This window comes from Pimephales promelas, chromosome 15 (genome assembly GCF_988280905.1).
Source record: "Pimephales promelas chromosome 15, fPimPro1.hap1.1, whole genome shotgun sequence".
Classification (NCBI taxonomy): domain Eukaryota; kingdom Metazoa; phylum Chordata; class Actinopteri; order Cypriniformes; family Leuciscidae; genus Pimephales; species Pimephales promelas.
The window spans coordinates 15648436-15667523 of record NC_142783.1 but is presented as its reverse complement, the minus strand read 5'-3'; the positions used below and the strand labels follow the sequence as shown (position 1 = coordinate 15667523).

General features: G+C 40.5%; 1 protein-coding gene across 5 annotated transcripts in view; it reads left to right on the top strand.

Annotated features, from left to right (window-relative positions):
* nid2a (nidogen 2a (osteonidogen)) overlaps window positions 1-19088 on the top strand; it is a 40979-nt gene that overhangs the window by 13056 nt on the left and 8835 nt on the right. For 2 of the 5 annotated variants that reach the window (XM_089120219.1, XM_089120220.1), the window contains exons 9-18: window positions 6347-6493; window positions 9156-9284; window positions 13595-13720; window positions 14389-14616; window positions 14929-15156; window positions 16096-16323; window positions 16649-16876; window positions 17220-17447; window positions 17816-18043; window positions 18825-19052. In XM_089120219.1, the coding sequence (XP_088976345.1) occupies window positions 6347-6493; window positions 9156-9284; window positions 13595-13720; window positions 14389-14616; window positions 14929-15156; window positions 16096-16323; window positions 16649-16876; window positions 17220-17447; window positions 17816-18043; window positions 18825-19052 (1998 nt within the window). The remainder of the gene's footprint in view (window positions 1-6346; window positions 6494-9155; window positions 9285-13594; window positions 13721-14388; window positions 14617-14928; window positions 15157-16095; window positions 16324-16648; window positions 16877-17219; window positions 17448-17815; window positions 18044-18824; window positions 19053-19088) is intronic. The other 3 variants (XM_089120221.1, XM_089120222.1, XM_089120223.1) reach the window with 3 other exon arrangements.

The window sequence follows — 19088 nt, the reverse complement described above, 5'->3', positions numbered from 1 at the left end:
ATAGATGGTATTAAATGTGGCACTAAACAAGAGCCTGAAAATCCTTTTGTATTTTACATTGTATTTAATGTTCTCACATTTGATTGTTTACCATGGCACAGCTTTTTTTATTTTATTTTTTTATATATATATTATAGTGCCTTTTGTGCTTAAAACAACAGATAGTGTAATACAGTATGTATCTATTTTATATTTATGTGAGGCCCCGTACACACTACTGCCTTTTCGTTTAAAAACTGAGACCTTTTGCTACGTTTGCACCTCCCGCCGAGACTAAAATGGAAAAACGAAGACCTAAAACGGGGAAATTTAGAAACGCTGCAGCTTCGTTTTGCGTTTTGAATCTCCGGAGGGCGTTTTAGTGTAGACGGGACACAACGGAGGACTTTAGAAACGTTGACGCAGAGGCTCTTGCTCGGCTCTATGATTGGGTGTCATCAGTCATGACGTGTCTTTCCCTGATTCGTCAGCCACCCATCACATGGCCTGTTTCCTGTTTACACCAGCACGTGCATGCCCAGTGTTGGCGAATGGTCACGTGATCCGCGTTTTGAGTCGTTTCATCGCGATGACGCAAGTGTTCTGGGGCAAAAAAAGTTCCTGGGACAAATAGTTCCTGGTAATTGCGGTGGAAACGCGACTTAATACGCAGATAAAACGCTGGTGTGGACGGAGATGGAATTCGTTTTAATTCTCCGTTTTTAAACGAAAACGCAGTTGTGTGGACGGGGCTTGAGTTAGGCATGTGAGCTGCCACAGAATAACACTAACAAGTTGGTGGATTGGTCGATTAGTTAGCTAATCTAATGTTACTGGCTTGATCAGTCACACATGAAAGTAATCAGACTAACATACGTTGCGACATTATACTGTAATTCAGTGTGTATATACCAACACGTCGAGGTGTCTCTCTCTCCTACTGTTTGAAAAACACAGACCGTGATTCTACTTTGCGAATCGCAAATCAAGCAGTGATTGGCTGCACTCTGATCCAATGGCGTTGGGCATTGTCAGGTTGACAGTAAATCTAGCCCAATGATGTTGTGGGGGGTACCAGGGGGGGCCAATCATATTCCAGGGTGGGCCAGTGGTGTAACAGATTATAGACATAGGAAAGTTGTTGATTGGATTGTGAAATGTGGGCGTCATACTCAAAAGAGGAAGCAGATGAATGCGATCTAAGCAGTCTAAATAATTGGAGAAGTCCTACATCCATCACTTGAGAGAAGTCTGTTATTTGCACCTGACGGTCAAGTTATTTTGATTAAACTCAGGGTTTAGAATGACAGTTTCAAATCTAAAAAGCCAATCAGTTGATTGTTTTGGTGTCTTCTTCTCATTTTCTGTAGAAAAACCTTCCTAATCTAAGAGAAACTGAGAGTCTCTTTGTATATTGCCTGCTTCTCATCCTTCGTTTAGATGGACCTTCATTTTTGGCATAGTTTCTTTATTAACATGCTGACTGATGTGGCAATGAGATGTCTGGCTCTCACACACTGGCTTGCTTTCAGCTGCCTTCCCATCATGCAAAATAGGAGGTCTAAGATAACCACTCCGAACCACCTGCTGCTTTCTACCACGGCCCGGCATTAGACTGCAAATTGGAGAGAAAGGTCTGCACTTAAAATGAGCTACGCCTGTGAAGTGAGCCTGTAGCAGTTTGGTGGGCTTTGCGTGTTCAGTTTATTACAAATCCCTTTATCCAATGAGTTCCCGCAAGGAATAAATCAAGCGTTTCTTTTTTAACCCCACTCGATTTGTGACCTTGTAAGGCTGTGTTGTTCCCAAGAAATGTTTTAGTGGGACAAAGGCACATCACATTATGCTTTGTATGGCCATGTAGTTCCTGGCTAATGCTGTAAACGCTGACTTTAGGATGATAAGTGAGGTTGGGATGTGCGTATCTCCAGCTGTGTTGTATCTAGTCTGTGGGTCGAATAAGATCCAGTTTCTTAGAGTTGCTCAATCGGCAAAACCTGATGTGACCTTCCTTTCGCTTGCTATGGATTTGTTGTGGATTATGGAAGTTCATACGTGAAGATACAACATTGCATTATAATGTTATCTTACCATTAGATGATAAACACATTAAATAAGCCTCGTTTTGGTCATTTTGACTGCTTTGAACCCTGTGTTCAAGTTGGATCGGCCAATATATCACCATATATCATATATAATTATCAGTCAAAATTGAATGTACATTGGCCAATACTGTATATTGTTCATTCTCATTTCCCCTTTTTGTACATTTATATTAGATTACCTTTGTCTAAATGCCTAAATTCTCTCTTATAGCATTTAAAATGCTTGATTTTGTGTTTTTTATTTTTTTTTTAGACAAAATAGGGCAGGATTTTAATGTCCATTAATCAGCCATTGTATATCGTCCAGAAATTTGCTATTTGTGCAGCCCAAGTTGGAATGCCATACAATTATTGTTTTTCCATAATTGATAATTCCCGTCACTGTAAACTGAAATTTCTGGATTTTATGTAATAAATAAAAAGATTCTTAGTTGTTTCTTAGCCAGATGCCCTGTGAGCGTATTTAGTGTTCAGGGAGCATAGTCTCCTCCAGATGTTGATATATAACCTAAATAGTGGGTGTGATAAGTTTCATACTTCTGTTATTGTTGTGTTAACTCATACGAAGTATCCCTAACGGGGGCCGGGTTGAGGAATAGTTGCAGAGTGATGTTGTGGGAACAGAAGGACACCCCGGAATCCCTCTACCCAAGAGAGCCATGCATGGACTCTGGCCGAGGCTGGAAAACACAGCTGCCACTGTATGTCCAGTTTGTTCGGCGCGACTGACGTGTAATAATTAGACCAGTGCTGAAGGCTAATAAGATCTGATCTGACTAAAAGCATATTAGATTAGACTGAGGTGGATTCACACGCTCGTGTGACCATATAACATGTCATTATGGTCCTGCTGACTGTGAACATGAAGAGGTATGTGGCTGGATCTCAGTTCTTAGTCATTTCAGACCAGCTGTTAGAGTTTCATGTGGTTGATGGTGTTTAAAGCAGTTTTTTTTTTTCCACAACCAGGGCTGGTGGAATTTGTTCAGGGTCCCTTTAAGGGAAGTCCGCTCACTCGGTGGCCATCTTGGCAACACCCTTGAAGCTTTTTTTCTTGTCATGCAAATACAGCTCTTATCAGTGTTGTAGTACTCGAGACTCGGACTCGTCTCGGACTCGGTCTCGAGACCATATTTTAATGGTCTTGGTCTTGTCATGGACTCGTGTCCATTTGGACTCGAAATTGACTCGTACTCGAACATTTTTTTTTTAGGACTCAGAATTATTCCCGAGTCCACTCAAGTTCAATTAAAAATATTTTTCATGATTATTAATGTATGTTAATAAAATATTTCTTTAAATTGATTGACACGCCTAGTGATTGGTGATTTTCTAGTGCGCAACTGCGCATGACAAATTGTAATAAAATTACTTTTAACACCACCTACTATGTGGCCTTAATTCAGTAAAAAAAAAAAGGATTTCTCTAAGTAAATAAAAGTAAATTAGGTAATCAACCCTCACTGGTCTCGGTCTCGACTCGGACTCGACCGTCTCTGGTCTCGGACTCGACTCTCTATGGACTCGGTCTTGACTCGGACTCGAATCTCTCTGGTCTCGGTGTCGACTCGGACTCGAGTGAGGTGGTCTCGACTACAACACTGGCTCTTATCTACATTTTTGCATTTGGTAGACACTTTTGTTGAAAGTTGCATTACATTCAAGGTGTACAATTTATCAGTTCATGCATTCTCTGGGAATCAAACCCATGACCCTGGCATTTCTAACGATCCTTACTCAACTGTCTGGGCTACCGAATCCGTAAAATAATATCACCGCCATACATACATTAATAGTATGATTATGCTTCTTCACCACCGAAACAGGCTCTTCCATTTTGGCAGCATTTATTTTATTTTATTTTATTTTATTTTTTCTATTTATTTTTTTAATATATTTGTTTATTTTATTTATGATTTTTTATTACATGAAGAAATAATGATGAGAAATTGTCCAACCACAAGAGCTTGATTCTGTAGATATCAAATGTATAATTAAACATGGTTCAGTTGGTGCAAAATTATTGAATAAATTATTAACAAACTCTCTCTTAAACGAAATAAAATTTTGTGAATAGATTTGAAAGACATTGTTACAAACATTTCTTAAGATTAATTCACCTTGGACATTTCAAATGTGGAACCATATATTTAACTTAAGTAAAGCAAGCATTGGTTTATGTTTTAGCTTTTTTTTTTTTTTTTGGTTGCATAGGTGGATGTTGGTCCAGAAACATGTCATAATTGTGTAAATCAAGCTTTGGGTTTGTTTAGATGAATGTGTAGAAAATTGATAGTCAGTGTTTTATGTCTGTCAATTACTTTAAGCTTGTGTATTGAGTTCTGTTTCTTCTGGCATAAGCTCAGTCCTCCAGAAGCCCCCATCACACACTCTTAACATAAGTTTAGCTGTGTGAACTACATGAGGAGTGTTTCTCTCCCACTTGCGACAACAGTTTCCCACCTGATGCATCCACCCCCTTCGTTTTCCTCAAAGTCTTGTGTTAACCAGCGCTCCGCCCCACTGGTCTGCCCCTGTCCCTTTAATTAGCACAAAGTTAAAAAGAACCCCCCGGACCAACTTTGGCAACGTTTGTCCTGTAGTTTCTCTCCACTTTTCCCCCTCCCCTGTGGAGTCACTTTAAAGGGGACCGTCTTTCTTATTCTCTCTCACTTCAAACAAAAGTCTTCCTGTCTGGCTTTGATAATTGGCCAAATTGGTCCATGGCCTAGGGTGAGGAAATCAAGCTGTTTTTAATGCGTGATGAGTAGGCGTTGGGTGGGGGTGAAGGTAGTCCGCATGGCCCAAGGGTCCCAACAATGGGTCCCTCATGGTAGGCCTAATGGGTAGGAGCACAACGAAGTCCTGTTGCCTTGTTCTAAAGGGGTTTGGTAATGTCACTTGTAGTTTTAGTAATGGTGTGTGAACCACCCTGTGTTTAAAGACCCCTTTAAAGGTGTTGTGTTTTCCAGGTCAGGTACTTTGACCCCCAAGGTCAAATTTAAATAACATACGGACCATTTGAAATTGTGTTGGTTTGGCGGGAAACAAAGTGTTCACACCTCTCCATATGTTAACACCTGTGAATGCACATTTATCATAAAGACTCTCATTACTCAAGGTCTGTGGTTGCATTACTAAGAATAAAGTCATGTCCGGCGCGGACGTCCCAGTATTCCCTATGGCTGTGATAATAGCAAAGTTCCATCAATAATTCTTATTTACTTATTTTTTTAAGAAACCTCCTCTCAGGGTGCTGACTTTGGCTGGAGGTTTTAAGACATCTGCAATGACTCACTTTTTTTTTTGAGTCACATTGCACGTATGTGTTCCCCATCACAATGAATTAGTTTGGTATCTTGAACAAACACCAGTATAATCAATCAATATTATAAACTGGTTTATAATAAGCTACTCTGTGGGGTTCTGGGAGTAAAAATTCATTTCAGAAATATCCATTTCAGTGTTGAATGACATATAGTTCATCATATGGACCTTTTTCCTTGCCATAGTCATGTTTGGCACTATTTTCTTTTTTTAAAGGTGCTTACATACTTTTCGGTAAATTTAGGGGATAGTTAACACAAAAATTTCATAAATTTCTGGCCCTCATATTTTTGTAAACCTGTAAGACTTTCTTTATTCTGCGGAACAAAAGAAAATATTTTGAGAAATGTATCAGTGTTTTTTTTTTAGCCATACAGTGAAAGTCAATAGGCTATAAGGTCTTGTATTGATTCAATATATCGGTGGAAGGAGGCAGAAATGAATCTGATTTTGCAGTCGATATGGATTGAAATGTTCTTTTTATTTTTTGTTTGATTATTTGTTTTTGCTTTGAATCATACTTTGTAATGCTTTGTTTCAATGTCTAAAAGTCTTGAAGTGTGCGCTGCAGTTCTTTAGTATATATAGTATATTTTTTTCCTACTATGGAAGTCAATGAGACCAGAAACTATCTGGTTACTGATATTCTTCTAAATATCAGAAAATCTGAATACATTTGAAAACGGTAAAACTCAAATGTTTAACTCTGGGGCAGTGGAAAAATGAGCCTATTTCCAAAAAAAGTGGAGTATCCCTTTAACTATTGACCTCTTTTGACCCCTTTTATAGAAGTGTTTCCCTTTGCTAAGTTTTCAATGGGACTGATTCAGTTGTTATCCACTGATGATATTACATAAGCAATTATTTGTTGTGATATTAGCTCAGTTTTATTGTGTTCCTATTTATAGTTTTGTTGCCTGCACATCTTTTCTCAGCTGGAGAACCCGAGCCAGAAAATGTGAACCCCTGTTACTCCGGAAATCATGACTGTGACACAACCGCACAGTGCGTGCCGGGCGAGGGACAGCTGTTCTTGTGCCAGTGCGCCACAGGTTACAGTGGAGACGGGCGCAACTGTTATGGTAAGAGAAGTTATATGGAGATATCTCCTCTGCCTTGAGCAAACACGCACGTTTGAGCCGTAAATTCTATTCCAGGCCCTTGACACTCTGTTTAATCAGTCGAGGGTCTGGAATACTTCGAGAATAACCCAAAACATTCGTCTTCCTTCATTAGAGCAATGCATCTGCCTAACATCAACACTACAGGTCGTCCAGAAGTGGGGTCGTCACCACTGTAGTATATTAGCACGACCAGACGTTTCCCATCCGATGAGTCAGACGCAAAGTAGAGGAAACCCTCTGTGAATCATGAACGTGATTCACTAACCACAAACCCCCCCGTTCCTCTCTCATCTTCTTCCTCCCACTGTTACTAAGTCAAACAACAGAAAGACTAAACACTCTTTAGGTGGAATGTGGGAGATCTGTGGGGTTGCGGTGAGTCTGGGGAACATTTGTAAGCAAAGGCACATTGCTGTGGCATTTCTGTTTGAGCTGCACATGCAGAGGCCACATCCTCAGCTTCAAGCTAGTTGGGGGGGCTGAGACCACCTAATATTTCCTAGTTTGAAGAGGGGTGAGAGCAAATCACACCTCCCCTCCTGAAAATACTCCCAATGTACTCACACAGATGTGCATTTTGTGTCTTGCGAACCCCTATTCCAGATGATATTTGATATTGAGACAAGAATTTGATGTGTGAATTGTGATCAAATTGATTCAATGAAGTGATTCACTACTGAGATGTATTGGTAGTGGGGAAAAAAGATGTCTTTCTAATTGGACAAAGAATTAGCTTTCTTGCACCTAAATGACATTCTGGATTGGAAAGTGTTATAGAATATATTACAGCAATGCATATTGAAAAATATCACAATTAAAATGTTTCAAAATTAGGCTGACAGTTTCTAAAAAAACATATTTTTCATAATGCTTGTTTGAATGAAGTTAAACTTTTCTCAGCTGTGTCGCATCGCTGGATACACTGCAAAAACAGAAAGAAAATATTCTCATTGAAATGTAATGACTAATCACTGTATGTGAACATACCATAAGGGATTATTTTGTTCAGTTGGAAAGAATATTGTGAAATAAATATTATTAAATATATCATTATTAATTAATATTAATATTGGAAACAATGTTATGTATTTTGTTGTGGAGAATTACATGACACAACCTATATTTTCTAATCAGAAACGTAATGATAAAACGCAAGTTTACTATAGAAATTAAATGTAAAATGCCCAGAGAATGCTTTTAGGAATTAATCTTTTTTTTTTATTCTTTTTTTTTTGTTTTTTGTTTTTTGATTTAGTGAATCATTTCTTTTAGAACTGGCTCTTTGGAACATACCATCTGAACAAACTGAACAATTAACAATCTTTCTTGCACTTAAAAACTAACATTCCGGGTGGGAAAGTGTTATGAAATAATAAACTGCTGCAGTGCATATTGCATAATATCACAAGTCATATGATTACAAAAAATAAACGGTCCAAAAACAAACTGTTACGCTGACAGTTTCTAAAAACGAAATGGTCCATACTAGGCTGGACCATTTCATTTTCAATTTGATTAATCGCATCCAAAATAAAAGTTTGTGTTTACATAATATATGTGGGTGCACTTTGTATAATTATTTTGTATATATATATATATAAATACACACACATGTATATATATTAAGAAAAAATATGATTTATGTGTAAAATATTTATATTTATATATAATAAAATATATAATAATATATAATAATATAATATATATTATAGAAATCTATATACAGTATAGACATGAAAATATTTCTTAAATATATACAAGCATGTGTGTATTTATATATATAAAATAATTATACACAATGCACCCACAGATATTATGTAAGCAACACAAACTTTTATTGTGGATGCGATTAATCGCGATTAATCGTTTGACAGCCCTGTAAAGTTAAAATTCACATAACTGTGTACATTTGTATGCCTCATAAGGGATTTTTTTAAAGTAAAACTGTTAGAAAGAAATATTGTGTAATAATTATTAACACTATTGTCATTTTGTTGTTAAAGATGATCTGACAACCTCATTCACTTAATTTGACAGAACTAGAACTGGTTGGAACAAACCACCCGAACGAACTGATTCTTCACAATGAATCAGATTTTCCAGTGCTACTCTGAAGGCACTGTCTGCACTTGATTATGTGTATGTGAGTGTGTTTAGGTGTGTTTTCAGGCATCATGTTCCTATTAGAGGAACATTTTATCACCTGTCTGAACTCTTCACTCTAGAGTAGATAATAAGGGGGTCAAGGAATGGGAGCAGAGAAAAATCAAGAAAGAAAGAGAGAAAGAGAGGGGGCCCGTGGGTTCCTTACCCTCCCTGTAATTAGCAGTGATCAAAACCAGGTCTCCTGCTGACCAGGTCTAAACCCACCCAGAGCCTCAGGCCTGTTCCCACGCACTCCGGCAGGGACGAGATCTCCTTCTATCTTTCTCTGTCATCACAAACGTCAGGATCTCATGCATGCTTTATCTCTAGCACCTCACTGACATGTTCGACGCACACCAAGGCATCTCTCGCAGCTTTCTAGACACATATCTTCCAAGAAAATGAATCTTGTAGTCTGCTTGGGTCAAATGAGAGCATGATGGCTTGCAATTGAGCAGTTTCTTTCTCCCTGTAGATGTGGATGAGTGTGCAGAAGGTCTGAGCTCCTGCGGTGCTCACTCTCACTGTGTGAATCTGCCCGGAAGCCATCGCTGTCAGTGTGAGAGCGGATTTGAGATAGGATTTGATGGCCGCACATGTCAGGGTAAGACATTTTTTTTTTGCTTCCTTTGCCCTGATTTAATAAAACTCTACCAACCACATTGGATGTTATTATTTATTATTCAAAGACCATTGTAGACCCACTGATGGGTTAGTGGAATTGACCGTTCGTAAAGACCCGCCCCCTTAGTTACTGTCGCTATGTCCCACAAGCTACGCTGCTCTCTCACACACACACACACCATGTTCTCACGCAGTAAAAAATACATCGCGGACTGACAACACGCTGACAGACAGGACAGACCAGGTTACATTTCTGTTACTTTTGATATTAAACATATTAAAGTCTCACCTTTCAAATTTGGTCATTTAAAAAAAAAGAAATTTTAAACAATAAATACCGTTTTGTGTCATGACAGATCGCTGTAGAGCATTAGTTAAAGCTTCTCGTGATTCGATCATCTCGTCCTTCTAGTTCATTTATAGCATCAAATTAACATGAATGAACATAAGAAGGAATGTTGTTTTAACCGCAGAAAGGCGTCTGTACACTCCGTTTATCAAGTTCAAATCCTCCCATATTAAGGGGGGGGGGGGGGGTTGACTGCGATTTCACTTTTTTCTTTTTAAATAGTGTGTAATGTTGCTGTTGGTGCATGAACATTATCTGCAAAGTTGCTGCGCTGAAAGTTCAATGTAAGCAGAGATATCATCTTTTAAAAATCAGGAAGTTTAAAGGGTTAGTTCACCCAAAAATGAAAATTAAGTCATTAATTACTCACCCCCATGCTGTACCAACCCCGTAAGACCTTCGTTCGTCTTCGGAACACAAATGAAGATATTTTTGATTAAATTTGAGAGCTGTATAACTACCACATTGGCTCCTAAGGGACTGCCTCTTGACGGCCCAGAAAGTTAATGAAGAAAATGTTTAAATATCCCAAGTGACTACCGTGGCTCAACTATATGTTTATCAAGCGACGCGAATACTTTTTGTGTGAAAAAACAAACAAAAATAACGAGTTTATTCGACTATTTCTTTTCTTCCTTGTAGGCCAGAAACGAGATTTCCTTAGATTTCCACGACGCATGCGCGAGAATTGCGATCTGAAGTAGTGTAAGCTGGTGTAAGCAGATCGCAATTCTCGCGCATGCGTCGTGGAAATCTAAGGAAGTCTCGTTTCTGGCCTACAAGGAAGAAAAGAAATAGTCGAATAAACTCGTTATTTTTGTTTGTTTTTTCGCACAAAAAGTATTCGCGTCGCTTGATAAACATATAGTTGAGCCACGGTAGTCACTTGGGATATTTAAACATTTTCTTCATTGACTTTCTGGGCCGTCAAGAGGCAGTCCCCTAGGAGCCAATGTGGTAGTTATACAGCTCTCAAATTTAATCAAAAATATCTTCATTTGTGTTCCGAAGACGAACGAAGGTCTTACGGGGTTGGTACAGCATGGGGGTGAGTAATTAATGACTTAATTTTCATTTTTGGGTGAACTAACCCTTCAATGCCTACAAAAACGACTCGAATAGGACTACAACAGGTTTTAGACGTCACTAACCCACACATTTACATCAACCTGCGACTCATCGAGTGAGTTGTGTTCACCCAGCTGTCCGGTCTTCTGTGTTCAGGCTTCCCACGGACGCTGTACTTCGTCAGCAATGGATACAATTTATGTTTGGTTATGTTCCTGAAAATTACAATCGTAATTTAGCTCTCTGTGCTGCGCATTTTACAAAAGACAGCTTCCAGAATCTCCACGAATTAAATGCCGGATTCAACAAGAAACTGTTACTAAAACATGAAGCAGTTCCAACTTTTAAACCAGAGGCAGCAATTTCCGCCGTAATGTTTTAGTTTTAACAAATGCCAGCGCTGGCTTTATAGCCACTTAGTTATGCTATTTTGTGTCTATGACAAACGTGTACAAATATTTTGGACCTGAATTTGCTTATGTACTAATTTTGTAAATGTATTTTTCTTGTATAGATGCTTTATGACGTTATTTTTCGATTTGATCAAGAATGTAAACCAATGCCAATGCTGTTTGTGTAAATAGTAGCCAGTTAGTTCGATGCTATTGTGAATGCAAACGTGTATAAAGTTTAAAAAAATGTAGGCAAATTACCATTCAGAAACGTTTCGTAAGAGCCGTGTGTGGTGAGGTTCTGCTTGACTCTCTTCATCGCCGCTTTCTGGGTCTGATTCTGGCTCAAACTGATACTGTAGTATCGACACCATTATTTACATTTGACAGGAACACATATGCAACATTCGCCAGTAAAGGTAATGGGCGTGAAGTATCTGGACAACGTGCACTACACAGTTTAGCCAATCACAACACACCGGCCCAAACTAACCCATCTGAACCCATTGCATGTTTCCGAGAGAGTGGTTTCATAGAATCAGGAAGTCAACCGGTCGTTCAAATGACAGTGGAGAAAGCGGCTTACAAAAGAGGTGAAATTTATGAAAAGTAAGACTTTTTAAAAAAGTAAAACCACAAATACATGTTATATTGCACCCCATAAACACAATTATGCAAAGAAAAAAAGCAGTAATCCACCCCTTTAATCTACTAACTCTCCTGACTGCTTTGTCATACAATGCAAAATGGCGGATGGCGAAGTATGATTGGTCAGATCACCTGTCAATCAAGCTCCCTGCGAAGGGTCAATTGGGGGTCTTTAAATAAAAAAATGATATTGTCATTCAATTAGGAGTTTAATTATATATATATATATATATATATACACTCACCGGCCACTTTATTAGGTACACCTGTCCAACTCCCACCAATCACATGGCGGCAACTCAGTGCATTTAGGCATGTAGACATGGTCAAGACAATCTCCTGCAGTTCAAACCGAGCATCAGTATGGGGAAGAAAGGTGATTTGAGTGACTTTGAACGTGGCATGATTGTTGGTGCCAGAAGGGCTGGTCTGAGTATTTCAGAAACTGCTAATCTACTGGGATTTTCACGCACAACCATCTCTAGGGTTTACAGAGAATGGTCCGAAAAAGAAAAAACATCCAGTGAGCGGCAGTTCTGTGGGCGGAAATGCCTTGTTGATGCCAGAGGTCAGAGGAGAATGGCCAGACTGGTTCGAGCTGATAGAAGGGCAACAGTGACTCAAATAACCACCCGTTACAACCAAGGTGGGCAGAAGAGCATCTCTGAACGCACAGTACGTCGAACTTTGAGGCAGATGGGCTACAGCAGCAGAAGACCACACCGGGTGCCACTCCTTTCAGCTAAGAACAGGAAACTGAGGCTACAATTTGCACAAGCTCATCGAAATTGGACAATAGAAGATTGGAAAAACGTTGCCTGGTCTGATGAGTCTCGATTTCTGCTGCGACATTCGGATGGTAGGGTCAGAATTTGGCGTCTACAACATGAAAGCAAGGATCCATCCTGCCTTGTATCAACGGTTCAGGCTGGTGGTGGTGGTGTCATGGTGTGGGGAATATTTTCTTGGCACTCTTTGGGCCCCTTGGTACCAATTGAGCATCGTTGCAACGCCACAGCCTACCTGAGTATTGTTGCTGACCAGGTCCATCCCTTTATGACCACAATGTACCCAACTTCTGATGGCTACTTTCAGCAGGATAATGCGCCATGTCATAAAGCTGGAATCATCTCAGACTGGTTTCTTGAACATGACAATGAGTTCGCTGTACTCAAATGGCCTCCACAGTCACCAGATCTCAATCCAATAGAGCATCTTTGGGATGTGGTGGAACGGGAGATTCGCATCATGGATGTGCAGCCGACAAATCTGCGGCAACTGTGTAATGCCATCATGTCAATATGGACCAAACTCCCTGAGGAATGCTTCCAGCACCTTGTTGAATCTATGCCACGAAGAATTGAGGCAGTTCTGAAGGCAAAAGGGGGTCCAACCCGTTACTAGCATGGGGTACCTAATAAAGTGGCCGGTGAGTGTATATTACATAGTAAGCTAGTGTGCTGTCAGTGGGATTTGATGTGTTACAGAGGTGAAATGTTTTCAGCTGAATGCTGAAGGTGAAGGCTTTGCTTTGGGGAGAGAGGCAGGGGTAACCAGAGACCCTGTGTAAGGGAGGGTATTTTGAAACAATGACCCAATGTCCTCACTCAGGGAATGTGCGTAGGAGACTCGCAGCTGAACAACACAAGGGGGTCAGAGGACAGTTAACTCTTCTCCTTCCTGTTTAGCGCTCTCTGGTCTTTGACGGGATGGTGGGAGTTTTGGAGCTTTTGGACAACAGCTAAAATGACTCAGACTAACATCCTGAGGAATGTGGTTAATGTTGTATTTGTTGAATTATGGAGTGAGTGTTGTGTTTTGTGGTGTGTGCAGATGTAGACGAGTGTCGTGACCAGCCGTGTCACGCCCAGGCCTTGTGCTCCAACGGACAGGGATCTTTCCAGTGCCAGTGCCAACCAGGATACCATGGAGATGGTTTCCAGTGCCACCCTCAAAATGGTAGGTTTTTTTGTTTGTTTTTTAATGTTGTTATTTAAAAAGAAAGTTCTGTCATCAATTACCCACTTTCATGTCGTTCCAAACCCATAAGACTTTCGTTCATCTTCTGAACACAAATGAAGATGTTTTTAATGAAATCGGAGAGATTGCTTTCACTCCATTTTATGTCTGTTCTCCCAAAATTCTGACACTTCAAAACGTTTATAAAGAGATCATAAATAGATATGAATCGAGAAGTTAAATCCAAGTCTTCTGAAGATACACAAAAACAGATTTTATATAGAGTTTTGTTCACATATAAACATTGATCAGTGAACATATAGAGAAGCCTAACTATAGCTTGATGCGTAAGAACAAACCTCATTAGTTCTCGCAAAAGCTCAATGCTCGGCTGTGAGTCACTCACACAGCTTGTGATGCGCGAATGAACCTCATTGGTTGTCGCATGTCAAGCAAGCATGCTTGAGTTTCCGTTTACCATATTTGAGCGCTATAAACATGTTTGCTGATCAATGTTTATAGGTGAATAAAAGCTAATAAATGCTAATAAAAGCTAATTCATATATGACTTTATTTTACGAGCTCTTTATGAACATTTTGAACAGCCAGGGTTTTGGGAACTAAACCTCCAAGTAAATTCTATAATCTCTGGTACGTTTACCTTGAAGGTCATCCCAAGACCCAGTGTGAGCAGCACAGAGACAGTCTTCAGAGTGGAAACGGTGGTTTTGCTCTGGTGGGAGGCTTCATCCCTCAGTGTGATGAGGAGGGTCAGTACAGGTCTCAGCAGTGCCACGGGTCCACAGGTCACTGCTGGTGTGTGGACAGTAGGGGGCAGGAGAGAGCGGGAACCCGAACTCCACCTGGAACACAGAGAATAAACTGTGACGAACCTGGTAAGAGTGCCTACTGTCCACCTCATCTTAACAAGTCCTACATTTCTAGTGTTAAGAAATTTTTCAGGCTTGAATAAAACCAAACATTGCAATAAAATCACAGCCAATTGAAAATACAGCTCTGGAATGGGATTTTGGTCCAATGGTACTACTGTATACTGTGGATGGGGCTGCTTCTCTAAGCTATCAAACCTTCAAGTTGGTTCCGGGTGAATATAAAAGCTAATGAAATCCATAGACTTACATCACAGGTGGGCCCTTTGCCATATCTAGAGAGCAGAATAACAATCACTGGTGTATCTGTGCGTCCAGGTCGTCCCAAGACCCAGTGTGAGCAGCACAGAGACAGTCTTCAGAGTGGAGACGGTGGTGTTCCTCTGTTAGGAGCCTTTGTCCCTGAGTGTGATGATGAGGGTCAGTACAGGTCTCAGCAGTGCCACGGGTCCACAGGTCACTGCTGGTGTGTGGACAGTAGGGGGCAGGAGAGAGCGGGAACCCGAACTCCACCTGGAACACAGAGAAGAAACTGTGACGAACCTGGTAAGCATGTATACCTGAATTTTTTTTTGGAGAATATTGTCATAATCCTCTCTCCATAGGTATCATGTCCGATTTTAAATACCATTTCAATTTTTTTTTAAATAATTAATTGACTTGGGATCTGTTATAAAGGTGGCAAATGCTTTTTTGGGGTCAGTTTTAAAGTTCTTTAAAGAAGTCTCTTCTCCTTACGAAGGCTGTATTTTTTTTTTTTATCAAAAATACAGTAAAAACTGTAAAATTGTTAAATATTATTATCATTTAAAATAACTGTTTTATGTAATTTATTCTTGTGATGCAAAGCTGAATATTTAGTATTATTACTCCAGTCTTCAGTGTCACATGATCCTTCAGAAATGATTCTAATAGGCTGATTTGATTCTTTTCTGATTAGAAAGTTTAAAAGACCAGCATTTATTTTAAACATAACATAACAGTGTAAAACTATGTAAAAGCCTTTACTGTTACTTTTGATCAATTTAATGCATCTTTGCTGAATACAAGTATTACATTCTTTCAAAATAATCTTACTGATTTGAAACTTTTGAATGATAGTGAATATCCTCTCGGTACAAACTCCAGATTCTACTTTTCTGAAGGTAGTCTGGGAAAATAGGCCCTAACCTCAAGAGTTTAAGGAGGATATGATCAAAAATGTGAAGAGATACAAATTTTTCTGTTGTAGACACATATTGCATTCCTTTCTGATGAGTAAAGGATTTTAGGGAAGATCAATGGTTGTCAAAACCACCTGTGTTTACATGGACAGTATTAACATCGGGAATATTACTATCAAAACATATAATTCTTTAACTTTATTGGAGTTTAGAGTTAGGCAGCTCTTAAACTTGGACAAAACCTTTAATTTCTTATAAACAAAGTGTTGTGCAAAGGAGTGTAATGTGGAAATAACAACCCCTTGTGTATCTGTGCGTCCAGGTCGTCCCAAGACCCAGTGTGAGCAGCACAGAGACAGTCTTCAGAGTGGAGACGGTGGTGTTCCTCTGGTGGGAGCCTTTGTCCCTGAGTGTGATGAGGCGGGTCAGTACAGGTCTCAGCAGTGCCACGGGTCCACAGGTCACTGCTGGTGTGTGGACAATAGGGGGCAGGAGAGAGCGGGAACCCGAACTCCACCCGGAACCCCGACAATAAACTGTGACGAGCCTGGTAAGAGTGCTGTACGCGGCCAACCTGTCCAAACAAGTCCTAAGTATCTAGTGTTCAGCAATTTTTCAGGCTTGAATAAAACCAAACCATTGCATTAAGGATTAAGCAATACAATCACAGCCAATTGAATATACAACTGTGGAATGGGATTTTGGGCCAATGGGATTAGACTGTGGATGGGGCTGCTTCTCTAAGTTATCAAACCTTCAAGTTGGTTCCGGGTGAAAATAAAAGCTAATAAAATCCCATAGACTTACATCACAGGTGAGCCCTTTGCCATATCTAGAGAGCAGAATAACAATCACTGGTGTATCTCTGCGTCCAGGTCGTCCCAAGACCCAGTGTGAGCAGCACAGAGACAGTCTTCAGAGTGGAGACGGTGGTGTTCCTCTGTTAGGAGCCTTTGTCCCTGAGTGTGATGATGAGGGTCAGTACAGGTCTCAGCAGTGCCACGGGTCCACAGGTCACTGCTGGTGTGTGGACAGTAGGGGGCAGGAGAGAGCGGGAACCCGAACTCCACCTGGAACACAGAGAATAAACTGTGACGAACCTGGTAAGAGTGCCTACTGTCCACCTCATCTTAACAAGTCCTACATTTCTAGTGTTAAGCAATTTTTCAGGCTTGAATAAAACCAAACATTGCATTAAGGATTAAAGGGGTGGTAAAATGCCATTTTCACAAGATGTAAAACAAAACTCTGATGTCCTCAGAGTGTGTGTGTGTGAAGTTTTAGCACAAAATACCCCACAGATATTTTTATGTAACATATTAAAGTCACTTTTTTTAGGGTTTGCAAAAAACGCTCCATTCTGTGCCTGGCCCTTTAAATGCAAATGAGCTGAGATCATGTGTCTAGAGAGAAGAATAACAATCACTGGTGTATCTCTGCGTATAGATCGTCCCAAGACCCAGTGTGAGCAGCACAGAGACAGTCTTCAGAGTGGAAACGGTGGTGTTGCTCTGGTGGGAGGCTTCATCCCTCAGTGTGATGATGAGGGTCAGTACAGGTCTCAGCAGTGCCACGGGTCCACAGGTCACTGCTGGTGTGTGGACAGTAGGGGGCAGGAGAGAGCGGGAACCCGAACTCCACCTGGAACCCCGAGAATAAACTGTGACGAGCCTGGTAAGAGTGCCTACTGTCCACCTCATCTTAACAAGTCCTACATTTCTAGTGTTAAGCAATTTTTCAGGCTTGAATAAAACCAAACAATGCATTAGGGATTAAAGGGGTGGTAAAATGCCATTTTCACAAGATGTAAAATAAATCTCTGATGTCCTCAGTGTGTGTGTGTGTGTGTGTGTGTGTGTGTGTGTGTGTGTGAAGTTTTAGCACAAAATACCCCAGAGATATTTTTATGTATCAAATTAAAGTCACTTTTTTGGGGGTTATCAAAAACATACCATTTTTTGCCTGGCCCTTTAAATGCAAATGAGCTGAGCTCATGTGTCTAGAGAGCAGAATAACAATCACTGGTGTATCTCTGCGTATAGATCGTCCCAAGACCCAGTGTGAGCAGCACAGAGACAGTCTTCAGAGTGGAAACGGTGGTGTTCCTCTGTTAGGAGCCTTTGTCCCTGAGTGTGATAATGAGGGTCAGTACAGGTCTCAGCAGTGCCACGGGTCCACAGGTCACTGCTGGTGTGTGGACAGTAGGGGGCAGGAGAGAGCGGGAACCCGAACTCCACCTGGAACCCCGACAATAAACTGTGACGAACCTGGTAAGAGTGCCTACTGTCCACCTCATCTTAACAAGTCCTAAGTTTTCAATGTCAAGGAATTTTTCACACTTGAATAAAACCAAATATTGTTTTAAGCAATAAAATCACCATAGACATATACACTAGACCTCACCTTGGATACGGCAGTTCATTAGAACGAATGCGTCAATAGAGCCGCCATCTTGAAACAGGGGAGCCCCTCCACTTTAATGCATCAGAGTCAATGTAGTAGACACAGGTCTAACGCAAATAAAATCACCATAAATCATCATGAATGCGATTTTTCTTGTTTTTTTGGTTTGTTCCAACGGTCAGACATGTATTTATCATTGATTCCAGAAAGAAATTTTTTTTTTTTTTTTTTAAAAACATTCTTCCTAGTTCAGATTTCATCCGTGAACTTCATACGCCGCACAAAAGTCCGCCACCATCAATGAATTCGAAGTAAAGGCAGAGATAGCAGCGTTACCTAGCTACTTCCTATGACATGACCCCTGTTCCAAGATGGCGGCGGTTTTGACGCATGCTTAGAACCCCCAGGTGAGGTCTAGTGTATATGTCTATGTAAAATCACAGCCAATTGAATATACAGCTATGGAGCGGGATTTTGGTCCAATGGTATTAGACTGTGGATGGGGCTGCTTCTCATAGCAATCAAACCTACAAGTTGGTACCTGGTGAATTTAAAAGCTAATAAAATCCCATAGACTTACATCACAGGTGAGCCCTTTGCCATATCTAGATAGCAGAATAACAATCACTGGTGTATCTGTGTGTCCAGGTCGTCCCAAGACCCAGTGTGAGCAGCACAGAGACAGTCTTCAGAGTAGAGACGGTGGTGTTGCTCTGGTGGGAGGCTTCATCCCTGAGTGTGATGAGGAGGGTCAGTACAGGTCTCAGCAGTGCCACGGGTCCACAGGTCACTGCTGGTGTGTGGACAGTAGGGGGCAGGAGAGAGCGGGAACCCGAACTCCACCTGGAACACAGAGAAGAAACTGTGACGAACCTGGTAAGAGTGCTGTACGCGGCCACCTTGTCCAAACAA